The sequence below is a fragment of the Zootoca vivipara genome, chromosome 17 (assembly GCF_963506605.1).
Source record: "Zootoca vivipara chromosome 17, rZooViv1.1, whole genome shotgun sequence".
NCBI lineage: Eukaryota > Metazoa > Chordata > Lepidosauria > Squamata > Lacertidae > Zootoca > Zootoca vivipara.
Genome location: NC_083292.1, coordinates 25861129 through 25883426, shown reverse-complemented (window position 1 = coordinate 25883426; position 22298 = coordinate 25861129). Strand labels below are relative to the sequence as shown.

Here is a 22298-nt window from a genome sequence, read left to right as displayed (position 1 = left end):
TGTGGAGTCCAGCCTTTCCCTACCGGATTACTCTGTATGAGTTTGCAACGTGTTAAACCGAATCGCTTCTTTAATGTGTCTAGGTCCAGCCCTAGTGTATCAGATAGGAGGAGGAACATTTTCTATCCACTTTCTCCATGGCATGCAAAACTTCTATCATGTCACCTCTTCCTTGCCTTTAAACGGGAAAGTCCCAAACATTGCAACTTTTCCTCATAGAGGAATTTCTCTTCCCATTTGATCATTTTAGTTTCCCTTTCCTGTAATAATCCTTTTTGAGGTGTTGAGACCAGAACTATAAACAGTATTCCACATGCACCATAGATTTGTATAATGGCATTATAGCGGTAGTTTTATTTTCAGTCCCTTTCCTAATGATCTCTTAGCATGGAATTTGCCCTTTTCACAGCTGCCACACACAGGGTCGACATCTTCACTGAGCTGTCCAATATTACCCCAAGTTCTCGTTCCTGGTCAGTCACCCCGGTGTGTGTGTGTATGTGTGTGTGTGTAATTAAATGTTCTGTTTTACAGTTTAAAATACTCATTTAAACATTGTTAAAATATAAATGACTTCCCTTCTTCTCTTTCCATGGTTCATTTTGCATATAATAAATCCCTGCATATTTTACAAAGACTAAACCACTCAGTATTCCATTATTGCATCCATCAAAACTTATTTACACTATAATTTATCTTAATGCTGCCAACGTTTTCACGTGTACACAATTTCCCCCCCATATATTCAATAAACATTTTCCAATCTTCTCTAAACGTATGTTCTTCTTGTTTTCTTATTCTATATGTTAAGTCTGCAAGCTGCACAAATTCTGTCAACTTAAGTTGCTATTCTTCTTTAGTTGGGACCTCGCTCGTTTTCCATTTTGGGGCTAACACAACACGGGCCACAGTAGTAGCATGCATAAATAACCCTCTTTTTGACACCTGGAATTTCAGTCTGAATTATCCCCAACAAGAAGGTCTCTGGTTTTTTTAGGGAAAGTACTTTAAAACATTTTTTTCCCAATTCATTATGTATTATGAATTGATTAACAGTCACCCCAGTTTAGACCCCAGGAGCTTATATGTTAAATTAAGATTTTGCACCATAGAACACTCCATGATCCCTGGTTTCAATCAAGCCTTATGTTTCAGCTTACCTTCAGTGCTCAATCCTCAGAATGACCATTATCCAAGAAATTCAGAGATAAATAAACAAAGAAAGCCAGCTAACAAGTCTAAAAAATTTCTGTTGTCACCGTTAACTATTCTCTCTCTCTCTCTCTGACTTTTCTTTCCCCCTCTGAAAACAAACAGAGAGCAAAAATGCTGTAAAGACGGGACTTTTATAGAGTTGCCTGTCGCTTTGTCCGATGGATGACCAGGCTGACAATAGCCAGGAAGCATCTCGCACTTTCCCTCTCTGCAGGCTTTTGCTGATGCAGGATGTGTGCAAGACCAGGTGGCGGATTAGGGGGTGGGGGGGGAGAGAGCCCTTTCTCTTGTGGTGGGAATAAGCAAGGCAGGCAGATCCTGTGACCCCATAACCCCCCCCCTTTCCATGACCCACAGGGATCAGTTGCTGCATTGTTTAGAAGATGCTTCCCAATTGTTATATAGCTGAGCCACACTCATTTTGTGTGTCCTCCCCGCTCCCCAATTAAAACGGGAAGCTTGCCGTTGAAGTGAAATTTAGGTGTTCCACGGTCAGTAGGATCCTCCAGTTGAGCCTCTGCTCGAGTCCCTGCTCTGATGGAAAAGAGAAATGCACGGGACACGGCAGGCAGCCTCTGCCATGGACAGATAATTTTGCTGTAGGAGGAGACAGCCAGAGCAGTAAATCATGCAGAGATGCAGCCAGCGAGCAACCACATCCGTCAGAAGTGAATGAAAGAATGAAGAGAGAGTGGTGTGGTGGTTGGTCGTCAGACTAGGACCTGGGAGAGACCAGAGTTCAAATCCCTGCTCAGCTGTGAAACTCACTGGTGACCTTGGGCACTGCCTCTCAGCTTAACCTACCTTGCAGGGTTGTTGTGTGGATAAAATAGGGAGGAAGAGAACCATATATGCCACCTTGTGCTCCTGGGAGACCAATATGGGAGACTCAATAAAATAAACAGATATGGGTATCCCTGGTTTCACATATGGTCAGTTTTTGTTCTTAACTATGGGGAAATAAGAGAGGTTGGAAGGGTTAGCAAGTACTTGGCCTAACCCAGGATCAGCTGCCCCCTTCTTTACCCCTAAGTGTGAAGGGGGTGTGGGAGCAAAGATAGAAAGAAGGAAAAGGGGGCAAAATGGCAAGAAACAAGGGTACCAGCTGCTATATTTCTAAGCCGTCCACTTGTGGCACATTTACTTTCATGCAGTGTGCATTACAAAATGCTGGTGGCAGGTATTGTTATGGGGAGAGACATGGGGTGGGGGGAGCTATTCCAAATGCCTTGCTCCACCCATCCCTCCCTGGGAATTGTAAAAGGACAAGCTGCTGTTTAAGTACTTATTCTTGCTCTCTCTTCCAATATCTCACCTGATTTTTGTCATTTTGGGAGTGCTAACATTCCTTGTTCTCAATTAAGCATTCCTCAATAGGATTCGGGGTCTGCAAAGCTCCGACAGTAGGGTTGATTTAGGAATTGAGCAGAGCACACAGTTTAGCCAGCCCTAAATGTCCTCGGTCCAGTATACCTGAAGGAGCGTCTCCACCCCCATCGTTCTGCCCGGACACTGAGGTCCAGTACCAAGGCCCTCTGGCGGTTCCCTCATTGCGAGAAGCCAAGTTGCAGGGAACCAGGCAGAGGGCCTTCTCGGTGGTGGCGCCTGCCCTGTGGAACACCCTCCCATCAGATGACAAAGAGAAAAACAGCTACCAGATTTTTAGAAGCCCTGTTTAGGGAGGCTTTTAATGTTTAATCAATTATCTTATTCTATTATTCTATTGGAAGCTGTTCAGAGTGGCTGGGGAAACCCAGCCAGATGTGCAGGGTATAAATTTATTATTATTATTATTATTATTATTATTATTATTATTATTATTATTATTATTTCCCACCTCATCTGACCACGCCATTGAGAAGGATTTTTGGTTAACGTTTTCATATAATGAGCTATGCAAAAGTATAGATGGTTAAACCACGTACTCAAATTTATTCAAGCTATCCAAATTAAAAACTTACAAACAAATCCAAAGGTTTTCACCTGGCTCCTTTGTTTCCAATATTACAACTGCTACAGCCACACGTGGCTGGTTACAAACTGTGATGGTGTCAGCCCCCAGCCCCCTATTTGACATGAAAAAATGAGCAATGAGTTCCTGATTGGAGCTGTTACATCGCCGCCACCCTGAAATGTGAAAAGTCTTGCTGCAAATCACTCAAAGTTTTGAGTCCTCCAAGTCCTCCTTTTTAGTCTTCCAAGTTGCGGAACGCATTCTGCATTTCCTCGCTAAGCTGGGCGTAGTAAGCTTTTATATTTGCCTCTCCGTCCTTCCCTGGATCCTGGATAAAGAGACAAACCATGATTTATGAATGGCAGGCTGAAGACACATTGCAAGAAAAGAAAAGAAAAGAAAAGAAAAGAAAAGAAAAGAAAAGAGTTTCTAGGACCAGCAGCAGATTTTGGACTCTCACATTTCTTTTTCCTTTTTAAAAGAAATTATTTTTATTTGATTCTACAAATACAAGGTTGTAAAGATCCATATATATATATCCATATACAGAGACTCTCATGACTTCTCCCCACCTACTCAATGGGCTCCCGTTTTAAACATTTACACTGCATATTCTTCCATACTCTAAATATTATATAAATCCATATTGTCCATGGTACAAATGGAATCAAAATCCTGTCAAAGTTTCCATCTGCTTACAGTGGTCCCCTAAATAACTTATAAAGTTCTTTTTATAAAGTTTCTGTGCTCTCGGTTCCTGAGTTTTCCAGTCAGCTCTGCCATTTCGGCATAGTCCAACAGCTTGGTTTGCCATTCCTCTCTGGTCAGGACTTTTTCTTCTTTCCATCTCTGGGTGGGCTCTCAAATTTCAACAGTGTCCTGTGTGACACTGAAATCTCCCCCTCTCACACCCTTTTCTACATCACTGTTTTGGCGCCCCCTGCAGCACAGCACCCAGTATGACCGCACAGGTTAGGTAAAGGTAAAGGGACCCCTGACCATTAGGTCCAGTCGTGACCGACTCTGGGGTTGCGCGCTCATCTCGCATTATTGGCCGAGGGAGCCGGCGTACAGCTTCCAGGTCATGTGGCGAACATGACAAAGCCGCTTCTGGCAAACCAGAGCAGCACATGGAAACGCCGTTTACCTTCCCGCTGCTTTCGAACTGCTAGGTTGGCAGGAGCTGGGACCAAGCAACAGGAGCTCACCCCATCACAGGGATTCGAACCACCGACCTTCTGATCAGCAAGCCCTAGGCTCAGTGGTTTAACCACAGCGCCACCTGGGTCCGCACAGGTTGCACCATCCTAATACCGCTTCTGCTAGGATGGAGGCAGGTAGAAATAAAAGGGAGGCTGCAATCAGCTAGTAAAACTGAAGGCAGACGGCCCAGCCTCACCTTAAACTTCATGGAGCTCAGCTTGTACATGATCTCCCCAAGGTTCTCGCGGATGACAGCCCAGGTGATTTTGTGCTCGGACTGAGCAGTGGACTCTACTGCATGGCGGGCCAACTCATAGAAGCCAATCATGTTCTGGAGCATTCCTACTGTCTTGTAGAAAGGGCAGAACCTGGAATCGAGAGGCACATTGAAGTACTTTAATGCATGCTCAGTGGTGAGCGAATAAATCTGAGTGCAAGTGCTGTGGAACGTCTTGATTTTTTTTTTTTACTGGGGTGCTGTTTGTGGGAGGCACCCTCCTTAGTTATTTGTTTCATAAAATTTGTACATTGCTTGACTGTAAACAACAACAACAACAACAACTCTCAAAGTGGTTTGCGATAAAGATAGAAGAACAAAGTTATCAATATGGAAAATTGGTAATAATTTAAGACTTTTGAAAAATTAAAATAATAGACTAAAACTCACATCAGCTTCAACTTTCTGGGAGGCTTGTCTAAACAAAAATGTTTTAGCAGATGTCAAAACGCACCTGCCTGATGTCAATAGGTAGGGAGTTCCTCCCCAAACCTATCACCTGCATACCATTATGTCTGTCAAATAAGAAAAGGTGCATTTCTTTTGCTACAGAAAAGTGGAAAGGATGAACAATCAAGGAAATAGTATGGGTAGGACCCACAGACAGGAAGCTTGTAATTAACATTGGAAAGGCTTTGTGCTGATCAGACTCACTCCTATGTTGATACATCACTGAAGAATCTTGGTCAGGGGGAAAGGAGATGCTGTGCAACAGGGCTAGGGAACCTTTGGCCCTTTGGGTGTTGTTGGGTAGCAACTCCGATCACCCCTGACCTTTGGCCATGATGGCTGTGGCTGATGGGAGTCCAACAACATCTTAGTGTGGAGAACACCTCAATGACCGCCTCTTTCCATATGAACCTACCCGGACTCTGAGATCATCTTCTGAGTCCCTCCTTTGTGTGCTTCCTCCTTGAAAGGTCCGGAGGGTGGCAACATGAGAACGGGCCTTCTCTGCAGTGGCTCCCCATCTGTGGAATGCTCTCCCCAGGGAAGTTTGCCTGGCACCTTCATTATACACCTCTAGGCACCAGGCAAATATGTTTCTTTTAAAACCAGGCCTTTGGTTGATCTGATTGACATCCTATGCCCTTTTAAAATGTGGCTCTTTTTGGAGGGGTGTTGTTGGATTATTGTTGTTATTTTGATTTTATATATTCTGATCTTTTCTGTGAATCGCCCTGAGACCTCCGGGTATAGGGCGGTATATAAAATAAAAAATAGAGATAAGATAAGATGATAAGATAAGATGATATGGTAAGATAAGATAAGATAGTAAGATAAGATAAGATGGTAAGATAAGATAGATACGATAAGATAAGATAAGATAAGATTGAGAGGCAATATGATAGCCATCTTCAAATATCTGAAGGGCTGTCACATGGAAGATGAAGCAAGCTTGTTTTCTCCTGCTCTGGAGACCCAAAACAATGGATTCAAATGATGAGAAAGGAAATTATGACTAAACATTAGGAAGAACTTCCTGATGGTGAGAGCTGTTTGACAGTGGAACGGACTCCCTTGGAAAGTGATGCTCTCCTTCCCTGGAGGTTTTCAAATGGAGGTTGAACAGCCATCTGTCAGGGATTCTTTAGCTGTGGTTGGACTAGATGACCCTTGTGAATCCCTTCCAGCTCTACAGTTCTATGATCTGGAGGGCCACAGGCTCCTCATCCCTGCTGAACAATATAATAATAATAATAATAATAATAATAATAATAATAATAATAATAATTTATTTATACCCCGCCCATCTTATACCCCGCCCATCTGGCTGGGTTTCCCCAGCCACTCTGGGTGGCTTCCAACCGAATATTAAAAACAGTACAGCATCAAACATTAAAAACTTCCCTAAACAGTAGAGCATTGAAGTGTTGTGTTGGGAACTCCACTTTAATTCTGTTTTCAGCTAATTACGGAAAAGCAACACCTTGGCAGAGCTAAATGAGGAGAGTAGAATTTGGGCAAAAGTGCTGTGTGAAAGAGAGGTGCCGACTGGTGTGGGGTTACCTGTCATAGGAAGAGTAGCCGTTTTGCTGCAGGAAGTCATCCTTGATCAGTTTGGCCACCTCCAGGGTGATCTTGTCCGTTTCAGCAAGGGACGCCTGGACAAAAGAAATAGTTATAACTGGGGAGCAGCAGCAGGAAAAGAGCGAGGTTGGGGAAAGAGAAGAATGGGGATATTGGCACCTTCAATAGCTCTGCCTGCCGTCTCTCTCAAACAGAACACTCGGTGCTTAAAAGAAGAGGCGCGGAGGTTCAAACCTGCCTGGAAATTACACCTTTTATTCCAGGCATTATTTGCATAATCCCAGATTCCCCAGCCAGCTTCATTTCTCCCCAACAGGGAAGTGCGGCAATGCAAGGCACACTGTGCACTGTCAGTGATCTAAGCTTAAGCCCTACTGTGATTGGAAACAGATTCCAGGGCTTTGTAGCAATTTTTGGGTGTTTTGATCACTTCACACATTTTATATCAGGAATTCTTACAACAACCCTGCAAGATGTCTATCTTAGCAGTCTGAGTTACTTGAGTAATAGCCAATTGCAGAGTTCCAATGCCCCAGGATTTGAGCTAACAATAGATTTTGAAATACCGCTTGCACTCACGTCACTGTGACTTTTCAAAATGAACTGCAAAATCAGGTTCCTCTCATCCTTTCAAGGCACAGAGCTACAGTGCCAGAGTTACAGGCAATGCAAGGCCCCTGGTCTCAACAAACCTGGAATGGTGATAAATTTGTGATGGCACAAATACCATTCCACTGACGTGATAATGAGGCAAATGAAGATTTTTAAAGGGACAGAAACGAATTGATGAGTAATGATTTTTCTCTCCTCCCTCTGCAGACAGCCTTCTGTTCTCCTCACCTTTCCAACCAGCTGGACAATCTCTGCCAGATCTTCCTCCTCTTGCAGGATCTCCTTGGCCTTAGTGCGCAGGGAGACGAACTCCGGGTAGTGCCTCTCATAGTGTTCATCTAACGCCCGCATGTATTTGCTGTAACTGATCAGCCAGTTCACTGATGGGAAGTGCTTTCGCTGAGCTAGTTTCTTGTCCAGCCCCCAGAAGACCTGGAATTATTAGGACCAGAAGGGAGGTGAGGAGTTAGCAGGACCATGCCAGGTAGCGTCAAAGAGCTGGCAACACTCTAGGAGAGAGACTCACCTGGACGATCCCCAGCGTTGCTGAGGTGACTGGGTCAGAGAAGTCACCGCCAGGAGGGGAGACCCTAGGAGTCAATGGGAAAGGTGAGGTGAAACTCCCAGCAAGAGCTCAGTTGAGGATCTGATCCTACTGGAAGCTGGCAAGCTGTGGCCAAGGTCTGAAACCAACATATACCTAAAAATGCAGGCCCTTGCAAGTCTGAAAAAGGAGACGTGTGTAAAATTCTGCCCAAGTCCATAGAGAGGTCTTTTTAAAACAAGAAAGCAGAACTGGACACTGAACCTGGGCCCTTAGGAACACCGAGCTCCTGCTCTAATACTGACCCTGGGGCTGATGGGAGTTGTGGTCCAATATGGCCATGCTAGCTGAGAGCTGATGGGAGGTAGAGTGCAAAATGGCTGTGTTGGCTGGGGCTGATGGGTGTTGGAGTCCAAAAGGGTCATGTTGGCTGAGGGCTAGTGGGAGATGTAGTCCCAAACTTCTGAAGGGCACTAGGGTGGAGAAAGCCAGCAGAATGAATGGATTTGACTATAGGGGCTGATGGACACTTTAGCCCAAAATATCAGAGGCCACCAGGCTGACATGGGGCTGTGCTAAACTCACAAAATAAAATTTACTGCAAACACTGAAGAACGTTGATATTATTTTTAATATACCACCATCCACACGCCTGGAACTTTACAGAGACCAGAAATTACGTGACACAAAATTCAACGCAAGGAAGGAAGATGGCTTATCTCCTTTCCTTGTTTTGGATTTTAGATAATGGGTGCTATCTTTAAAAAACAACCACCCAGAGTTCTCTTACTCAATAGAAACTTGTCTGTCACCAACGTTAAGCACCTTTAGAGACGTGTTGAAATAAGTAAATGATATCAATGAATTGCTTGAAAGGCAGTCGGTTTATCCGCTCAGAGATCTTTAACCGGGTTTAGGAGTCCCCTGCTTCACTTCTCTCCAACCACACCCTCGGTAAGCCACCAAGGTGGTGAAACTTACGCTCCGACGATGCTGACGCTCCCTTCCCGCTCTGGACTCCCCAAGCACTTCACACGCCCAGCCCGTTCATAGAAGGAAGCCAGGCGGGCACCCAAGTAGGCCGGGTACCCGCTGTCTGGAATTTAAGAATGTAAATGTAAGAAGACCCCTGCAGGGTCAGCAGCCCATCATGAGTTCTCGCAGTGCCTCCCATGGGATGCCTATGAGCAGGGAATGAGCACAACAGCACTCTTCTGCTCTTGTTGCACAGCAGCCTGGATTCAGGTAGCAAAGAGCCAGGATCGCCAGGAACCATGGTTATCCTCCGTGGATTTTGCCTAATTCGCTTTCAAAGCTGTCTAAAATGGTGGCCATCTCATTTTATATTTTTATGTTGTGAACCACCCTGTGATCTCCAGATGACAGACAGTACAGTGGTACCTCGGGTTACAGACGCTTCAGGTTACAGACTCCGCTAACCCAGAAATAGTACCTCGGGTTAAGAACTCTGCTTCAGGATGAGAACAGAAATCGTGCTCCGGAGGCTTGGCAGTAGCTGGAGGCCCCATTAGCTAAAGTGGTACCTCAGGTTAAGAAGAGTTTCAGGTTAAGAACGGACCTCTGGAACGAATTAAGTTCTTAAACAGAAGTACCACTGTATACTTCTACTACTACTACTACTACTAATAATAATAATGGCATGCAAGTTTACAATCTAAGGGGGAAAATGACACACAAAGGATAAGGGACAGGGAGGCGCTGAAAGGATGACATTGAAGGTGCCTGCCTGATGTCAGGGTGCAAAGGATCAAGATGATCAAGGGCCTGGAAACCAAGCCTTATGGGCAATGGTTGAGGGAGTTGGGGTGTTTAGTCTGGGAGGTGATAGGCTAAAAAGTAAAGGTAAAGGTACCCCTGACCGTTAGGTCCAGTCGCGAACGTCTTTGGGGCGCTCATCTCGCTCTATAAGCCGAGGGAGCCAGCGTTTGTCCACAGACAGCTTCCAGGTCATGTGGCCAGCATGACTAAGCCACTTCTGGTGAACCAGAGCAGCACACGGAAATGCTGTTGACCTTCCCCGCCGGAGTGTTACCTATTTATCTACTTGCACTTTGACGTGCTTTCGAACTGCTGGAGCTGGGACCGAGAAACGGGAGCTCACCCCGTCACAAGGATTTGAAACGCCGACCTTCTGATCAGCAAGAAGAAGAAGAGTTTGGTTTTTATATCCCGCTTTATCACTACCCAAATGAGTCTCAAAGCAGCTAACATTCTCCTTTCCCTTCCTTCCCCCACAACAAACACTCTGTGAGGTGAGTGGGGCTGAGAGACTTCAGAGAAGTATGACTAGCCCAAGGTCACCCAGCAGCTGCATGTGGAGGAGCAGAGACACGAACCCGGTTCCCCAGATTATGAGTCTACCACTCTTAACCACTACACAACACTGGCTCTCTCTCACCACAGCAAGCCCTAGGCTCTGTGGTTTAGACCAGAGCACCACCTGCGTCCCTTTCAGGTGGTAGGCTAGCCATCTTCAAATACCTGTAGGGCTTTCTCACAAAAGACGGATCAAGCTTTTTTTCTGCTGCTCCCAGGGGCGTAGGAAGATAGGGGCGGTGGGGGCAGGCCGCCCCGAGCGGCAGGCTCCAAGGGGCGCCATCGCGGGTGCCCACCCTGCCCCCAAAACGCACCCCCCATCCCCGGAACGCATGTCACACCCCTCCAGGAAGTGCACTGTGCCCCCGGAACGTGTGCCATGGCCCTCCGGGAGGCGCACCATGGCCCTGGAACGGGCGCCCCGCCCCAAGAACGGGCGCCAGCCCCGTCCCTGCCCCCGGTGTCGGAGCATGAAGCTCTCCGCCACTGGCTGCTCTAGAGGGTAGGACCCAAATCAGTGGAATCAATTTACAATAAAGGAGATTCCAACTAAACATTAGGAAGAACTTTCTGACAGCAAGAGCTGTTGGGCAGTGGAATGGACTCCCTCAGAAAGTGATGCTCTCCTTCATTGGATGTTTTTAAACAGAGGCTAGATGGCTTTTAGGAATTCTGTAGTAGTAGTAGTTAATTTATATACCACCCTTCATCCGAAGATCTCAGGACAGTTCACAAGATAAAAACACTGGATAAAAGCACAAAATAAATAGCTAAAACAAAACAATAACCCCCGCAACCACAAACACTTTTAAGAATGCCGTAGAATATTAATCAGCCAAAGGCCTGGTTGGAGAGGAACATTTTCACCTGGTGACTAAAGACGTATAATGCGGTTGTGATTCCTGCATTGCAGGGGGTTGGACTAGATGGCCCTTGGAGTCCCTTCCAACTCCAGAATTCTATACTGAACTGGCACTGTTCAGTACCACTTAATACTTATTCTGCATTTATTATAATAATAATAATAATAATAATAATAATAATAATAATGTGGAAGCACCCACACACTTTGGAACTCCCTGCCCACTGACATCAGGCAGGAAGGCACCCTTCCATTGTAATGTTTTTGGTGTCTCCAGGTCTTGTTTGTCATGTTTTTATTAAGATTGCAAGCCTGTGGGCAGGGACAGTCTTTTAGACAGTCTTTAGACTGTCTGTAAGCTGCTCTGGGAGACTTTTTGGCTGAACAGCGGGGTACAAAGGCTCCACATAAATACAAGTAAATCAACAAGAGTCAGTGGGGCAGGATCGCTTGTCCCATGCTCACTCTATATAAATCGCCTAGACATGGGAAGTGAAGGAAGTCTCAAAAAACAAAAAGAGGGTTACCTGCAGGCATTTCGGCCAAACGCCCAGAGATCTCACGGAGCGCCTCCGCCCAGCGGGAAGTGGAGTCGGCCATCATGCTGACGTGGTAGCCCATGTCACGGAAGTACTCTGAGAGTGTGATCCCTGGATGGGGTGGGGAAAGAGAAAGCGAGAGAGAGAGAGGCCTTGTGAGTGGGAGGAGATCCCTCTGAGGAGCAAGAGCCTCAAGCAGAAGAGCCAGGAAGACAAGAGATCTTCCAAAAATAAAGTGTGGGAGGACATCTCTTCCCTACCCCCAAATGCAGGGAAGAGGTTGAGATCACAAGATGATCTCGGCTCAGGGCCTGCTTGCCTGTGAGGTGAGGTGAGGAAGATGCCACAGGGGGTAGGCCCCGTCCGCAATGGCAGATCCGGGTTCTGAGGAGTGGGCCACACACCTGCCTCTCTGTGCTGCCTGCCCACCACATGACAGCAGTGGGAAGGTGGGAGGCAGTGGCATGCATCCCATTCCTTGGAGTGTGGAACTTGCTGCTGTGGAGAAGGAGGAGGAGGTGGGGACGGCATTTTCAGTTTTGCCTAAAGTGGCAAAACATCCCCTGTTGTAGGGTACCAAAGATTCACCCAGCCCAGCACCCTGTCTCCAACAGAGAGTGGCTGGGCTGATGCCACTCCTTGCATCTGGGGAGCATTCATGGAGAAGGCTGCCGTCGTCATATGGAACTAACAGTGAGATTATTGGGATGCCAGGGAGCCATTTTGATACATTTGCCGGAAACAGGGCGAGAGAAGGGCAGCCTCACCTGTGTAAATGGAGGCCTCTCGTGCGGCCACAGGCATGTTGGACGTGTTGGCGACGAGCGAGGTGCGCTTCATGATGGTCTCCGTCTTGCCGTCCACTTCCATCGTCAGCTGAGAGAGGAAGCAAAGTGATTACAGGGCAGAGGAAGGGTGGGGAGGTTTAGGGAAGAGTTGGTGGGGTGGGGTGGGTAGAGCTAGAGATTGGGGCAGTGCACAATAATGCTATGTTTGCCTTAAGGAATAAGGAATTGGGAGCAAAGGACCGGGATGGCTCCGCCCACAGCACAAAGCCCCGCCCACTCCACTGATCTCACCTCGGGGAAGTCCCTCAGCACTTCAGACATCTCGTTGCCCCGCTCGCCGCAGCCCACGTAAATGATGACATCGCTGTTGGAATACTTGGACAGCGACTGGGAGATGACTGTCTTGCCACAGCCGAAGGCGCCTGGGATGGCTGTGGTCCCGCCTTGGACACACCTGTGGGAAGAAGTGGGGGGAGAGGATAATGGGGGGAAGGGAAAGGTTCTGCAGCCCAGCCCGCTCAGCCTCCAAAATGGTTTGGCATCTGGTGGAAGATCTAATTGCAGTGAGAATCAGGATCCTCTTTCCCTGCCCTTTACTGGCATGTGGCCCCTGAAAGATGAATGTGAATGTGGCCCTCAGGCCAAAACAGGTTTTCTCCACCCCTGGCTTACGGGAAGAGGGCGTCCAGGACCCTCTGGCCAGTCAGCAGTGGATGATTGGCCGGGAGCTTCTCTGACACGGGACGGATCTGCCGGACGGGCCACACCTGCACCATCGTGAGTTTCTCCTTCACTCCCTCAAAGTCGAGTTCCAACACCACATCCTTCAGGGAGAAAGGCACAGGGGTGAGAGTGGCCACGGTGCAGTTGCCAGAGGCTGGCTGTTCAAAATCTCCCATTTCAGCCCAAATTCACTATTTCCACCTCCCATTCTACAATGTGGGAATAATAAGAATGACAACGGCCTACCACCTCACAGAACTGTTCAAATGATTCCTGAGCTAATGTGAAGTCCATTGGATGCTCTAAAAGGCTACATAAAGGTAAAGGTAAATGGACCCCTGACCATTAGGTCCAGTCGTGACCGACTCTGGGGTTGCGCGCTCATCTCGCATTATTGGCCGAGGGAGCCGGCGTATAGCTTCCAGGTCATGTGGCCAGCATGACAAAGCCGCTTCTGGCAAACCAGAGCAGCACATGGAAACGCCGTTTACCTTCCCGCTGTAGTGGTTCCTATTTATCTACTTGCATTTTGACGTGCTTTCGAACTGCTAGGTTGGCAGGAGCTGGGACCAAGCAACGGGAGCTCACCCCGTCACAGGGATTCGATCCGCCGACCTTCTGATCAGCAAGCCCTAGGCTCAGTGGTTTAACCACAGCGCCACCTGGGTCCACCAAAAGGCTACATAAATGCATTATATTGTTGGTGCTGTTATTATCATCATCACTATGGGACATAGGTGGCGCAGTGGTCTAAACCACTGAGCCTCTTGGGCTTGCCAATTGGAAGGTCGGCGGTTCGAATCCCCGCGACGGGGTGAGCTCCCGTTGCTCTGTTCCAGCTCCTGCCAACCTAGCTGTTCGAAAGCACACCAGTGCAAGTAGATAAATAGGTGCCACTGTGCCGGGAAGGTAAATGGCATTTCCGTGTGCTCTGTTTCCGTCACGGTGTTCCGTTGCGCCGGAAGCGGTTTAGTCATGCTGGCCACATGACCCGGAAAGCTGTTTACAGAACTCCCAGTCAATTTAATGCACAAGGTTTAGCCAATTAGTAGAATAAATCTGCATAGAAGAAGCACACATACAACACTACCTACCGAAGTATCATACTGCCCAGCTGGGGCAACGTGGGTGACTGTGCCCCGGCACCGGGGTGGCACCATGATCATATGCTTGATGAGAGAGTTTTCGCGCACTGTTCCGTAAATATCGCCGCCAGTTACATGGCTCCCAACCTAAAGACGTAGAAAGGAGAGCAGCAGAAATGGTTAAGAAGCACAACAGGATCTCAACATAAAAGCTGACCCAAGACAGGGGCTGGATGTGTTCTGTGAGAGTCCACACAAGCACAGAGAAGTCACATAAGGGGGAATTGGCATCCTGAGAGTCTTAGCTCCCGATTGTCTTTGTATTTAAAGCAATCTTCTAGTCCTCATGAGTGTGAAAACTGGCTTTAAAACGTGTGAGAAACTCCTGCTGAAATCAGATGCCTATGGGGAACTGTCCCACTAAGGATTTGAAGCCACTTTTCTGGATGTCTGATTATTATTATTCTTTTTAAAGTGAGTTTCTAGCCTTTTATTTGAGAAGATATAAGGGAGAACACACAGGCAGTGTGCGCTGTCCAAAGCCTTCATAAGGAGTGGACTTTCCACCATTCTGACCAATGAATGCAATGCCCCCATTTAAAACATTACAAAAAGATTTATATGTTATAAAATTTATGTTCCATTGTATGGACATATAACACAATACAATCACAACGTGATTCCTGTATTGCGGGGGCTGGACTAGTTGACACTTTGGGTCCATTCCAACTCTACAGTTCTATCATTCTGCAGTAAATGTTAGCCTACTATTACGAAGATTGCGGCAAATCTGGATTCACACACACACACATACACACCTTGCACATTTTCATTATTAAATTTCTGGCCATCAGCCTGTAAATCAACCATTTACAATAGCACCTGGTTTCAGTTCCCTGCATTTCCATGTTAGGGCTGGGAGACACACACACCCCCATGTCTGAAAGCCTGGAGAGCCAGGAAATGCATACTGAGCTAGATGGACCAATGGCCCGATTCAATTTAAGACAGCTTCCTATGTTCCTATTGCAAGCCTGCAGGCTAGAGTAGACAGAAAGTTGAATTAGGGTAGAAGAGATCCAGCTTCCAATATTCACTCAGCCAGGAAGCTCACCTTAGCCCAGTGGTTCCCCAAACTTTTGGGGGCCACTGCCCCCTTGGTTTCATAACTCATCCCTAGGGCCCAGGGCCTTGTTGTGCCCCAAAACCAATAGCGTGTCTCTTACCCGGATGTTTGGACTGGGACTGAACTCCCATTTCAGGTCCTTGGACAAAGCCGAGATGTTGATGCCTCGGGGGATGTAGATGCTCTTGGTGAGCTCTGTGATGTCTTTCAGGGGCCGCTGGATCCCGTCAAAGATGGACCCCATGATGCCTGGGCCAAGCTCCACCGAGAGCGGCTTCCCAGTCCTCAGCACAGGATCCCCCACGCAAACACCCGCTGTAGCAGTTACTCAGGAAAAAGAGTTTGATAACAGAGAGCAAGGAAAGGGCAGAAGGGGAAGGGCAATGGGGTTCCTTCCCAGCCAGGCTGACCTGAAATAGATATTCCAATGTTGTCATCTACCTTTGCACAGGTACTGTTTCGAACTATATGCCTTTTGGAACGGTAAGAGGCGACATGATGCGAATTTATAAAATTCTGAATGGCGTGAAGAAAGCGGGCAGAGAATAAAATTTCTTCCTCTCTTATAATACTAGAACCTGTGTGTTTCGGTCCTGCTTGCTGGTTTCCCATTGGGGCCTCTGGTTGGCCACTGTGAGAGCAGGGTGCTGGACTTATTTGTACCCCGCCCATCCGGCTGGGTTTCCCCAGCCACTCTGGGCGGCTTCCAACAAAGATTAAAATACATTGGCCTGATCCAGCAGGCCTTTCTCATGTTCTTAATACTTCCAAAGGCTGTCTTCACTTGTGCCTTGTGACCGCCCCACAATGGAGTCATTACTTTTTGGAAATGTAATCAGAGTCCCCACAACACCGTTAGAGCAATGGCTGGCTGTTTATGTATGCTAAACATTATTTGGTTATACGGTATCTCCTCTTTCAAATTTCTATACCTCTCATACCTCATATATATATAGTGATTTCAATACATGTGTGTGAATGTGTCAGGGGGTGGGGATTAACAACAAGAAGAAACAATGGCTGGATCCAGACACATAAAAAAAATGTTTCAGGAAAACATGGTGTAAAACTCATAATGAGAAATCACATTGGGGAAGGATTGGACTCTAAAGCGCCATCTGGTGTCACAGTGTTATAATGCATTTGAAACGCTTTTTATTATTATTACTAATGTAGCTGAGTCAGGGCTGGCTCTAGGTAGACGCCTGGTGGCGCGGTGCGCCAGGGCGCCGGGCTGGTAGGCAGGGCACCGCGCGGAAACCATGCTGCACCCTGCGAGGGCGGGGGCGCCAGAGCGATCTCCGCCCCTCAGCACCAGGGCGCGCGACCTGCTCGAGACTGCCCTGAGCTGAGTCCAATGATTGGTGCAATGGGCCCTTCTGTACCTTGGCTGAAGGTGGTTTGTGAACCATACGTGCCTCCTTTGATTCCCTCTTGACCATGTGGCATTCAGCCTCCAGCTACTGCTAGCCTACATTTTCTTCCTCCTAAATCAATGTAGCTCTTAGGGTTGCCAGACTCAATAGAGGACAGGACTTTTGTGCCTTTAATTGCCCTGCTCTCTTTTGAGTCTGGAAACCTTAAAGAGAAACCAGCAGACCCTTTGCTTGGAAATTAAACAAAGGGTCTGCTGGTTTCTGCAATTAAAGGCATAGAAGTCCTGTCCTCTATTGAGTCTGGCAACCCTAGTAGCTCTCCTGTTTGGATTTTCCAAGCACAGAGAACCTCCAGATTTAGGGAGGAAAAGGTGGGACAGCATAGGGACGGGCCCAGTCATAGTTTAAAAGGCAGCATGGACAACAACCCTGACAAAATTTGTAAATCCATTGAAGTAAAAGCCTTGTAGAAGTAAAAGGTCAGAGATGTTCCTTGCAACCAGGAACACAGGAGAGGTGCGTCTTAGGAAGGCGAGGCCCAAATGTGGTTGAGAGATGGAAACACAAGTCTCGAAAGGGACTGTGGAGGGAGGGAGGGAGGGAGGTAAAGGGAGCAGGTAGAATCATGGCAGAGGAAGGGAGACAAAGGAGACAAAGAGCCTGAAAAGCTGGAGGAGGCATCATCTTCACCCTTTCCAGAAAGATACAGGTCTCCTCATAGACTTGGATGGTAGCCAAATCACCTTCCAGACGGATTATTTCGCCCACCAGCTCAAAGTGTCCGACGCGCACCAGCTCGTACATGGCAGCTCCAGCCATCTTGCAGGCAATCACCACTGGCAGTGGGGAGAGGGAAAGAGAGAGTCACCCCACCTTCAATCACAAGCTTGCTTGCTTGCTTCTCCGGCTAATGCTGGCCCTCGGTATCTGCCTTAATTTAAATCACAGCTACACATGTGCAGATAACTGGGGCACAGTCAAATTAATGCTGAAGTTTAATTAACATGGGAATCCCCTTTGAGCTTGCAAATCACGATGCAAACAAATCTCAGCGTTTCGGTTTTCCACCTAAGCCCTGTGCAGTAAACCAGTCTGGAAGCTAACAGAGCGTGGAGAACAGTGACCAAGTCATTATTCTCCAAAAGGAGCTGGAAAGAGGCACTCCTAACCACTGAGGTCACCTGAGCCTCCAATGGCAATGTTGGATCCAGGAGCACCCCATTTCCCCCAGCAAAGCTACGGTCCTGCTCTTTTCCCAGGGGGAAAGCAACCTTGGGCACAGCAGGCCATCTTGACTGAAGCAGTGCAGACACAAGCCCCACCTCTTTCAAAACCACCAGTTATTTAAACCACAGAAGTTGCAGAAAGTGTTAGCGTTCCGAGAAGCCAAGAGAGAGGGATACTGAGATTGGTAGTCCAATAAAAAAAATCTTCCCTATCCTTGTTTGTAGTTAGAACAAACCAGAGATTTTAAATGTTGATTAATAGACTGTTCAAACTTTAAAAAGAAGAAGGAAGTGTTATGCTCAGTTTGGTTTACTGTACTAACATGCCTTGCTGCACAAAGGCAAAATTGGGTTATTCCTTGCAGAGTAAACTTATTTGTTCCTATTTTCCTCTTTGGTTGTTGGAGGGTATTATTAAGCTTCTCCAAGTGCCAGAGAACCTACCTGGTCCAGAGACACCATGCACAAATCCCATCTCACTCTCTTTCTCTGCATCCCCAATCTTTGGAAGTTTGGAGAACTCCATGATCTGGAAGGTGAGATGAGGCCACAGGGTAAGACTTTCAACGGCAACAATACCTGCATCAGAAATGGGGTGGGAGGATAAATCAAAGCAGTGCAAGAGGGGGGCATTGTTAGGGGGTGTAGGACTCATGCTCTGGGTCTTTTGCACTAAGCTTCAGATTTCCTGCTTCTTTCAAAAACTTGTGTATATAAAATATGCTCACACAGGGCAGTTTAACGCAATGCTGGTAAGACCACAGCTGCCCAACATCTTAATTTGCCCAGACAGAAAGCACATATAAAATTAGCAAGTGTGGTGTTGTGCCATGGGCTTGCACCTGAGTCTTTCAGCACCCAGCAACCCCTCTGCAGCCCATCCCTGTCCCCACACATCTTCAAATGGTGGGTCACAGCTGGGGAAGAGCTTCGCCTAAGCTGGAGCGTACATTTTGCTATGGTTGCCAACTTTCTTTCTTTTTTTTCTAGTGGAGCTTCTGTGCCTTTACAACAACAACACTTCAGGGCAGGCGGAATGCTCACTGGTGAAACTGTTCCTGTGTGGAGATAAAGCGGCTGGAAAAAAATATTCATCAGCTGAACGTCAGCCTGTCATGCACCCGTTAATGGCACAGGAGCCCCATCAGAAACACATTGAAAGCACACCATTGGCAACTGTGGTCCAAAGCTAGCTGTGAACAGCACCCATTCCCACCCGCACTGAATTCCTGAAGGACAAGCCTTACCTTTTGGAAGAGAAGTGCCAAACTATTTGGAGACGAGGAGTGAGAAAAGTCCTTCCTTGCATGTGGGTGCTCAGATCAGCCTGACCTCTCCTTCTGCTCTCAAGGTTTACTCAGGCTTGGTGGGGCAGTGTTCCTACTTTGGGGAGGGGGGGAGGGGTGTTATTATACAGGGAAAGTGGTCAGGCAAACAGGTACGGCACGACCGCTTTCTGCTCTGAAACCAGTTCTGACCTGAGCTGGCCACAGAGAACTAGGGAGAGGCTGGAGGTCACTGGGACAGGAGGAACAGAGCAAAACCTTACGAAGCGACTGCAAACAGTCATTCTGTGTACTGTCAACAGTCCGCTGGATTTTCCTTCCTGGTGCATCAGGGCGGGGGGCTGCTCTGTTCTGATCCCCTTCAATAGGAAACAGAAACGCAACAGTTTTCTCCATATAGCCACATCTCCATGTGGGGTGGGGGTGGGGAGATGTACCTGTTGAATTTCTCCCTGCCATGTACTGTATCTGTTAAAGGCAAAGAAAAAGAGTGGCTCTGGATTGCATGGGAATAGCAACCCTCTTTGATAACAAAATAAAAATAAAAATTCAGGGATAATTTTGTCAAGGAGCCATTTAAAACACAGGGCCTTTAAATTTCCCTCTGGGCTGGTAGGGGGGAGTTGGCAATTCTGACCCCAGGCACCCCTGCATAAGATATAAACATAATAATGAAGTATTTGTTTTCTATAAGGGACCCAGGTGGCTCTGTGGGTTAAACCGCTGAGCCTAGGGCTTGCTGATCAGAAGGTCAGCGGTTCGAATCCCTGTGACGGGGTGAGCTCCCGTTGCTTGGTCCCAGCTCCTGCCAACCTAGCAGTTCGAAAGCACGTCAAAAATTCAAGTAGATAAATAGGAACCGCTACAGCGGGAAGGTAAACGGCGTTTCCATGTGCTGCTCTGGTTTGCCAGAAGCGGCTTTGTCATGCTGGCCACATGACCTGGAAGCTATACGCCGGCTCCCTCGGCCAATAATGCGAGATGAGTGCGCAACCCCAGAGTCGGTCACGACTGGACCTAATGGTCAGGAGTCCCTTTACCTTTACCTTTTAAGACATTTACCACAACAAAGGGCCCCTCCATACATGGACATTCATGTGCTCATGATGCTATCAGAGCATTCACCAGTGTTCCCCTTTAAATACATATATAGTACCTGCAGACATTTGGAGTGGTCACACTGTTTCATTTCCAATCCATGCACATCCCATAATTTATTGCTGAAAACCCATAGCTTTCTATGCCACAAATGTTCTGGTTTATTTTTGTCCTAGTTTTGTGACACTGTAGCCTCTCCAGACAGCAGGAATGTGTTAGCATTGGGAAAACATCACAGAACAAACTAAAGCAGCACAAAGCAAGGCACGAACATGGTTTAGAATTTACGAACATCAAAACATTCTGGAGGGGCCCCCCAAACCAGGAAAGCCTTTGGAGGGCACTGTGCAGATGCTCAGGAACCAAACATCCACCATATAAATGCCCTTAGATAAATTATTTCCCAATGGGAAAACCAATTCCTTGGGAGGAGCCATGAATCGGCGATAAGAAATAAACAGTAAATTGCAAGAACTCAGGCCAGAAGAAAAATGGATTTCAAATAAATGTTCACAAGGTTTTATTTGTGTGATGAGTAGTTCAAATAGGAGTCAATCCCAGCATTGAAGGCAAATAAATATAAATTCCAGTAAAAATCAGGACAAGGCCCTGTTTCGACAATTCTTCATCAGCAAAGATTCACAGGTCAGAGTGTACCAAGTCTATGTATCAAGGCATTTTTCTTCTGGCCTGAGTTCTTGCAATTTACTGTTTATTTCTGGACTTTACCAAGAACTCCAATTTCTACTATGAATCAGTGATAAAGCACCATTTTTACATGCAGATAAAATTAAATTAAAATTTGAAATCCCACATTCAATTCCTGGCATCTCTATTTTTTAAAAAAAGATTCTTGGTTAGCAGAAACCTTAGAAGAGCACTGCTTGTCAGGGCAGACACAGGAGAGGCTCTCTCTCTCTCTCTCTCTCTCTCTCTCTCTCTCTCTCTTTGCCCCTTCTTACATTCAGTCTGCTGTCTGCTGCACATGCTCAGAAACACTCAGCTGTGTTCACATTACCCCCTTAGAATGCATTGATGTTGTTTTTCCAGTCCAAGAAGGGTGAAGCTGGTTTGAGAAACAACCGATCCAACAGCAGTATTTTGTAACAAACTATAGGATTGGTGCTGGATTATCCAATAGGCAGACTAAGCATGTATTTAGGGCACCAGCAAATCAGGGGCACACAGAAATTATTATTATTATTTTTTTAAGAATTTGACAGATTTTTTTAAAGCATCAAAACAGTCATTACAGGGAGAATCTACACAGCTTTCTTAGTTTTTCTTACACTCCACCCCACATTATTCCCCCATTTTTCTGTTCTCTTATTATTTATCCCCACCTAAACCATAGGGCCATCCTACTAACGTTGATCGAAATAATACGAGGGAATCAGATCCAATGCATGTACATTTCAGCATACATGTAAATTTTGAAAAATAAAATTTTATTTTACAGGTTAGTATCGTTTTCATTTTGAATTACATATGGTGGGGGAGGGACCATAAACTTTTCAGTGTTTAGGTCCTCTAAAGGGCTTAATCCAGCTCTGTACAGGATACATGTGCATTTTAGACACATGCTTGTGTGAACATGGGTTAAAAATCCCACACTAGGAATGCGGTATCTGAAGAAGTGTGCATGCACACGAAAGCTCATACCAATGACAAACTTAGTTGGTCTCAGTCTAAGGTGCTGCTGGAAGGAATTTTTTTATTTTGTTTCGACTGTGGCAGACCAACACGGCTACCTACCTGTAACTAGGAATGCAGTGAATGTGTACAGAAAACAGGAATGTAAACATGAAGATTGCTAGGTCAGGAGCATCCCAGATCCTGAGCTTTCAGGCCTCAAACCTGAGATCTAGGGATGGCCCCTGGTGAGTCTTCTTCTGTGTTCCCTACCACCTCCCTGGAGATGGAGGTGAATTGGAAGAGGGGCGGTGGGTGCAGAGAACGGCAAACCCTCATCCTCTCAAGAGTTTATGCAATAATTTTCAGAGGTGGAGGTTAATT

General features: G+C 46.7%; 1 protein-coding gene across 2 annotated transcripts; it reads right to left on the bottom strand.

Annotated features, from left to right (window-relative positions):
- Positions 1–3304: 3304 nt before the first annotated feature.
- LOC118075888 (V-type proton ATPase catalytic subunit A) lies at positions 3305–19282 on the bottom strand. 2 transcript variants are annotated; one of them, XM_060269401.1, is made up of 15 exons: positions 19146–19282; positions 18343–18477; positions 17380–17508; positions 15397–15611; positions 14180–14317; positions 13035–13186; positions 12654–12816; positions 12342–12450; positions 11563–11685; positions 8818–8932; positions 7819–7882; positions 7521–7724; positions 6660–6754; positions 4569–4740; positions 3305–3497 (listed from the first exon to the last, which is right to left on the bottom strand). In XM_060269401.1, the coding sequence occupies exons 2-15, from the start codon at positions 18422–18424 to the stop codon at positions 3405–3407; spliced, it is 1854 nt and encodes a 617-aa protein (XP_060125384.1). In that variant the 5' UTR covers positions 18425–18477; positions 19146–19282; the 3' UTR covers positions 3305–3404. The 2 variants fall into 2 exon arrangements, with proteins under 2 accessions (XP_060125384.1, XP_034954149.1); XM_035098258.2 differs by having other exon boundaries at positions 18343–18427.
- Positions 19283–22298: the final 3016 nt, after the last annotated feature.

Coding starts and splice junctions, on each gene's coding strand:
- LOC118075888 (XM_060269401.1), bottom strand. CDS start 18,424: ATGGAGTTCTCCAAACTTCCAAAGATTGGGGATGCAGAGAAAGAGAGT. Junction 17,509..18,342: donor GCATGGTGTCTCTGGACCAG/GTAGGTTCTCTG, acceptor CCCCACTGCCAG/TGGTGATTGCCTGCAAGATG. Junction 4,741..6,659: donor GGCTACTCTTCCTATGACAG/GTAACCCCACAC, acceptor TCTCGATTCCAG/GTTCTGCCCTTTCTACAAGA.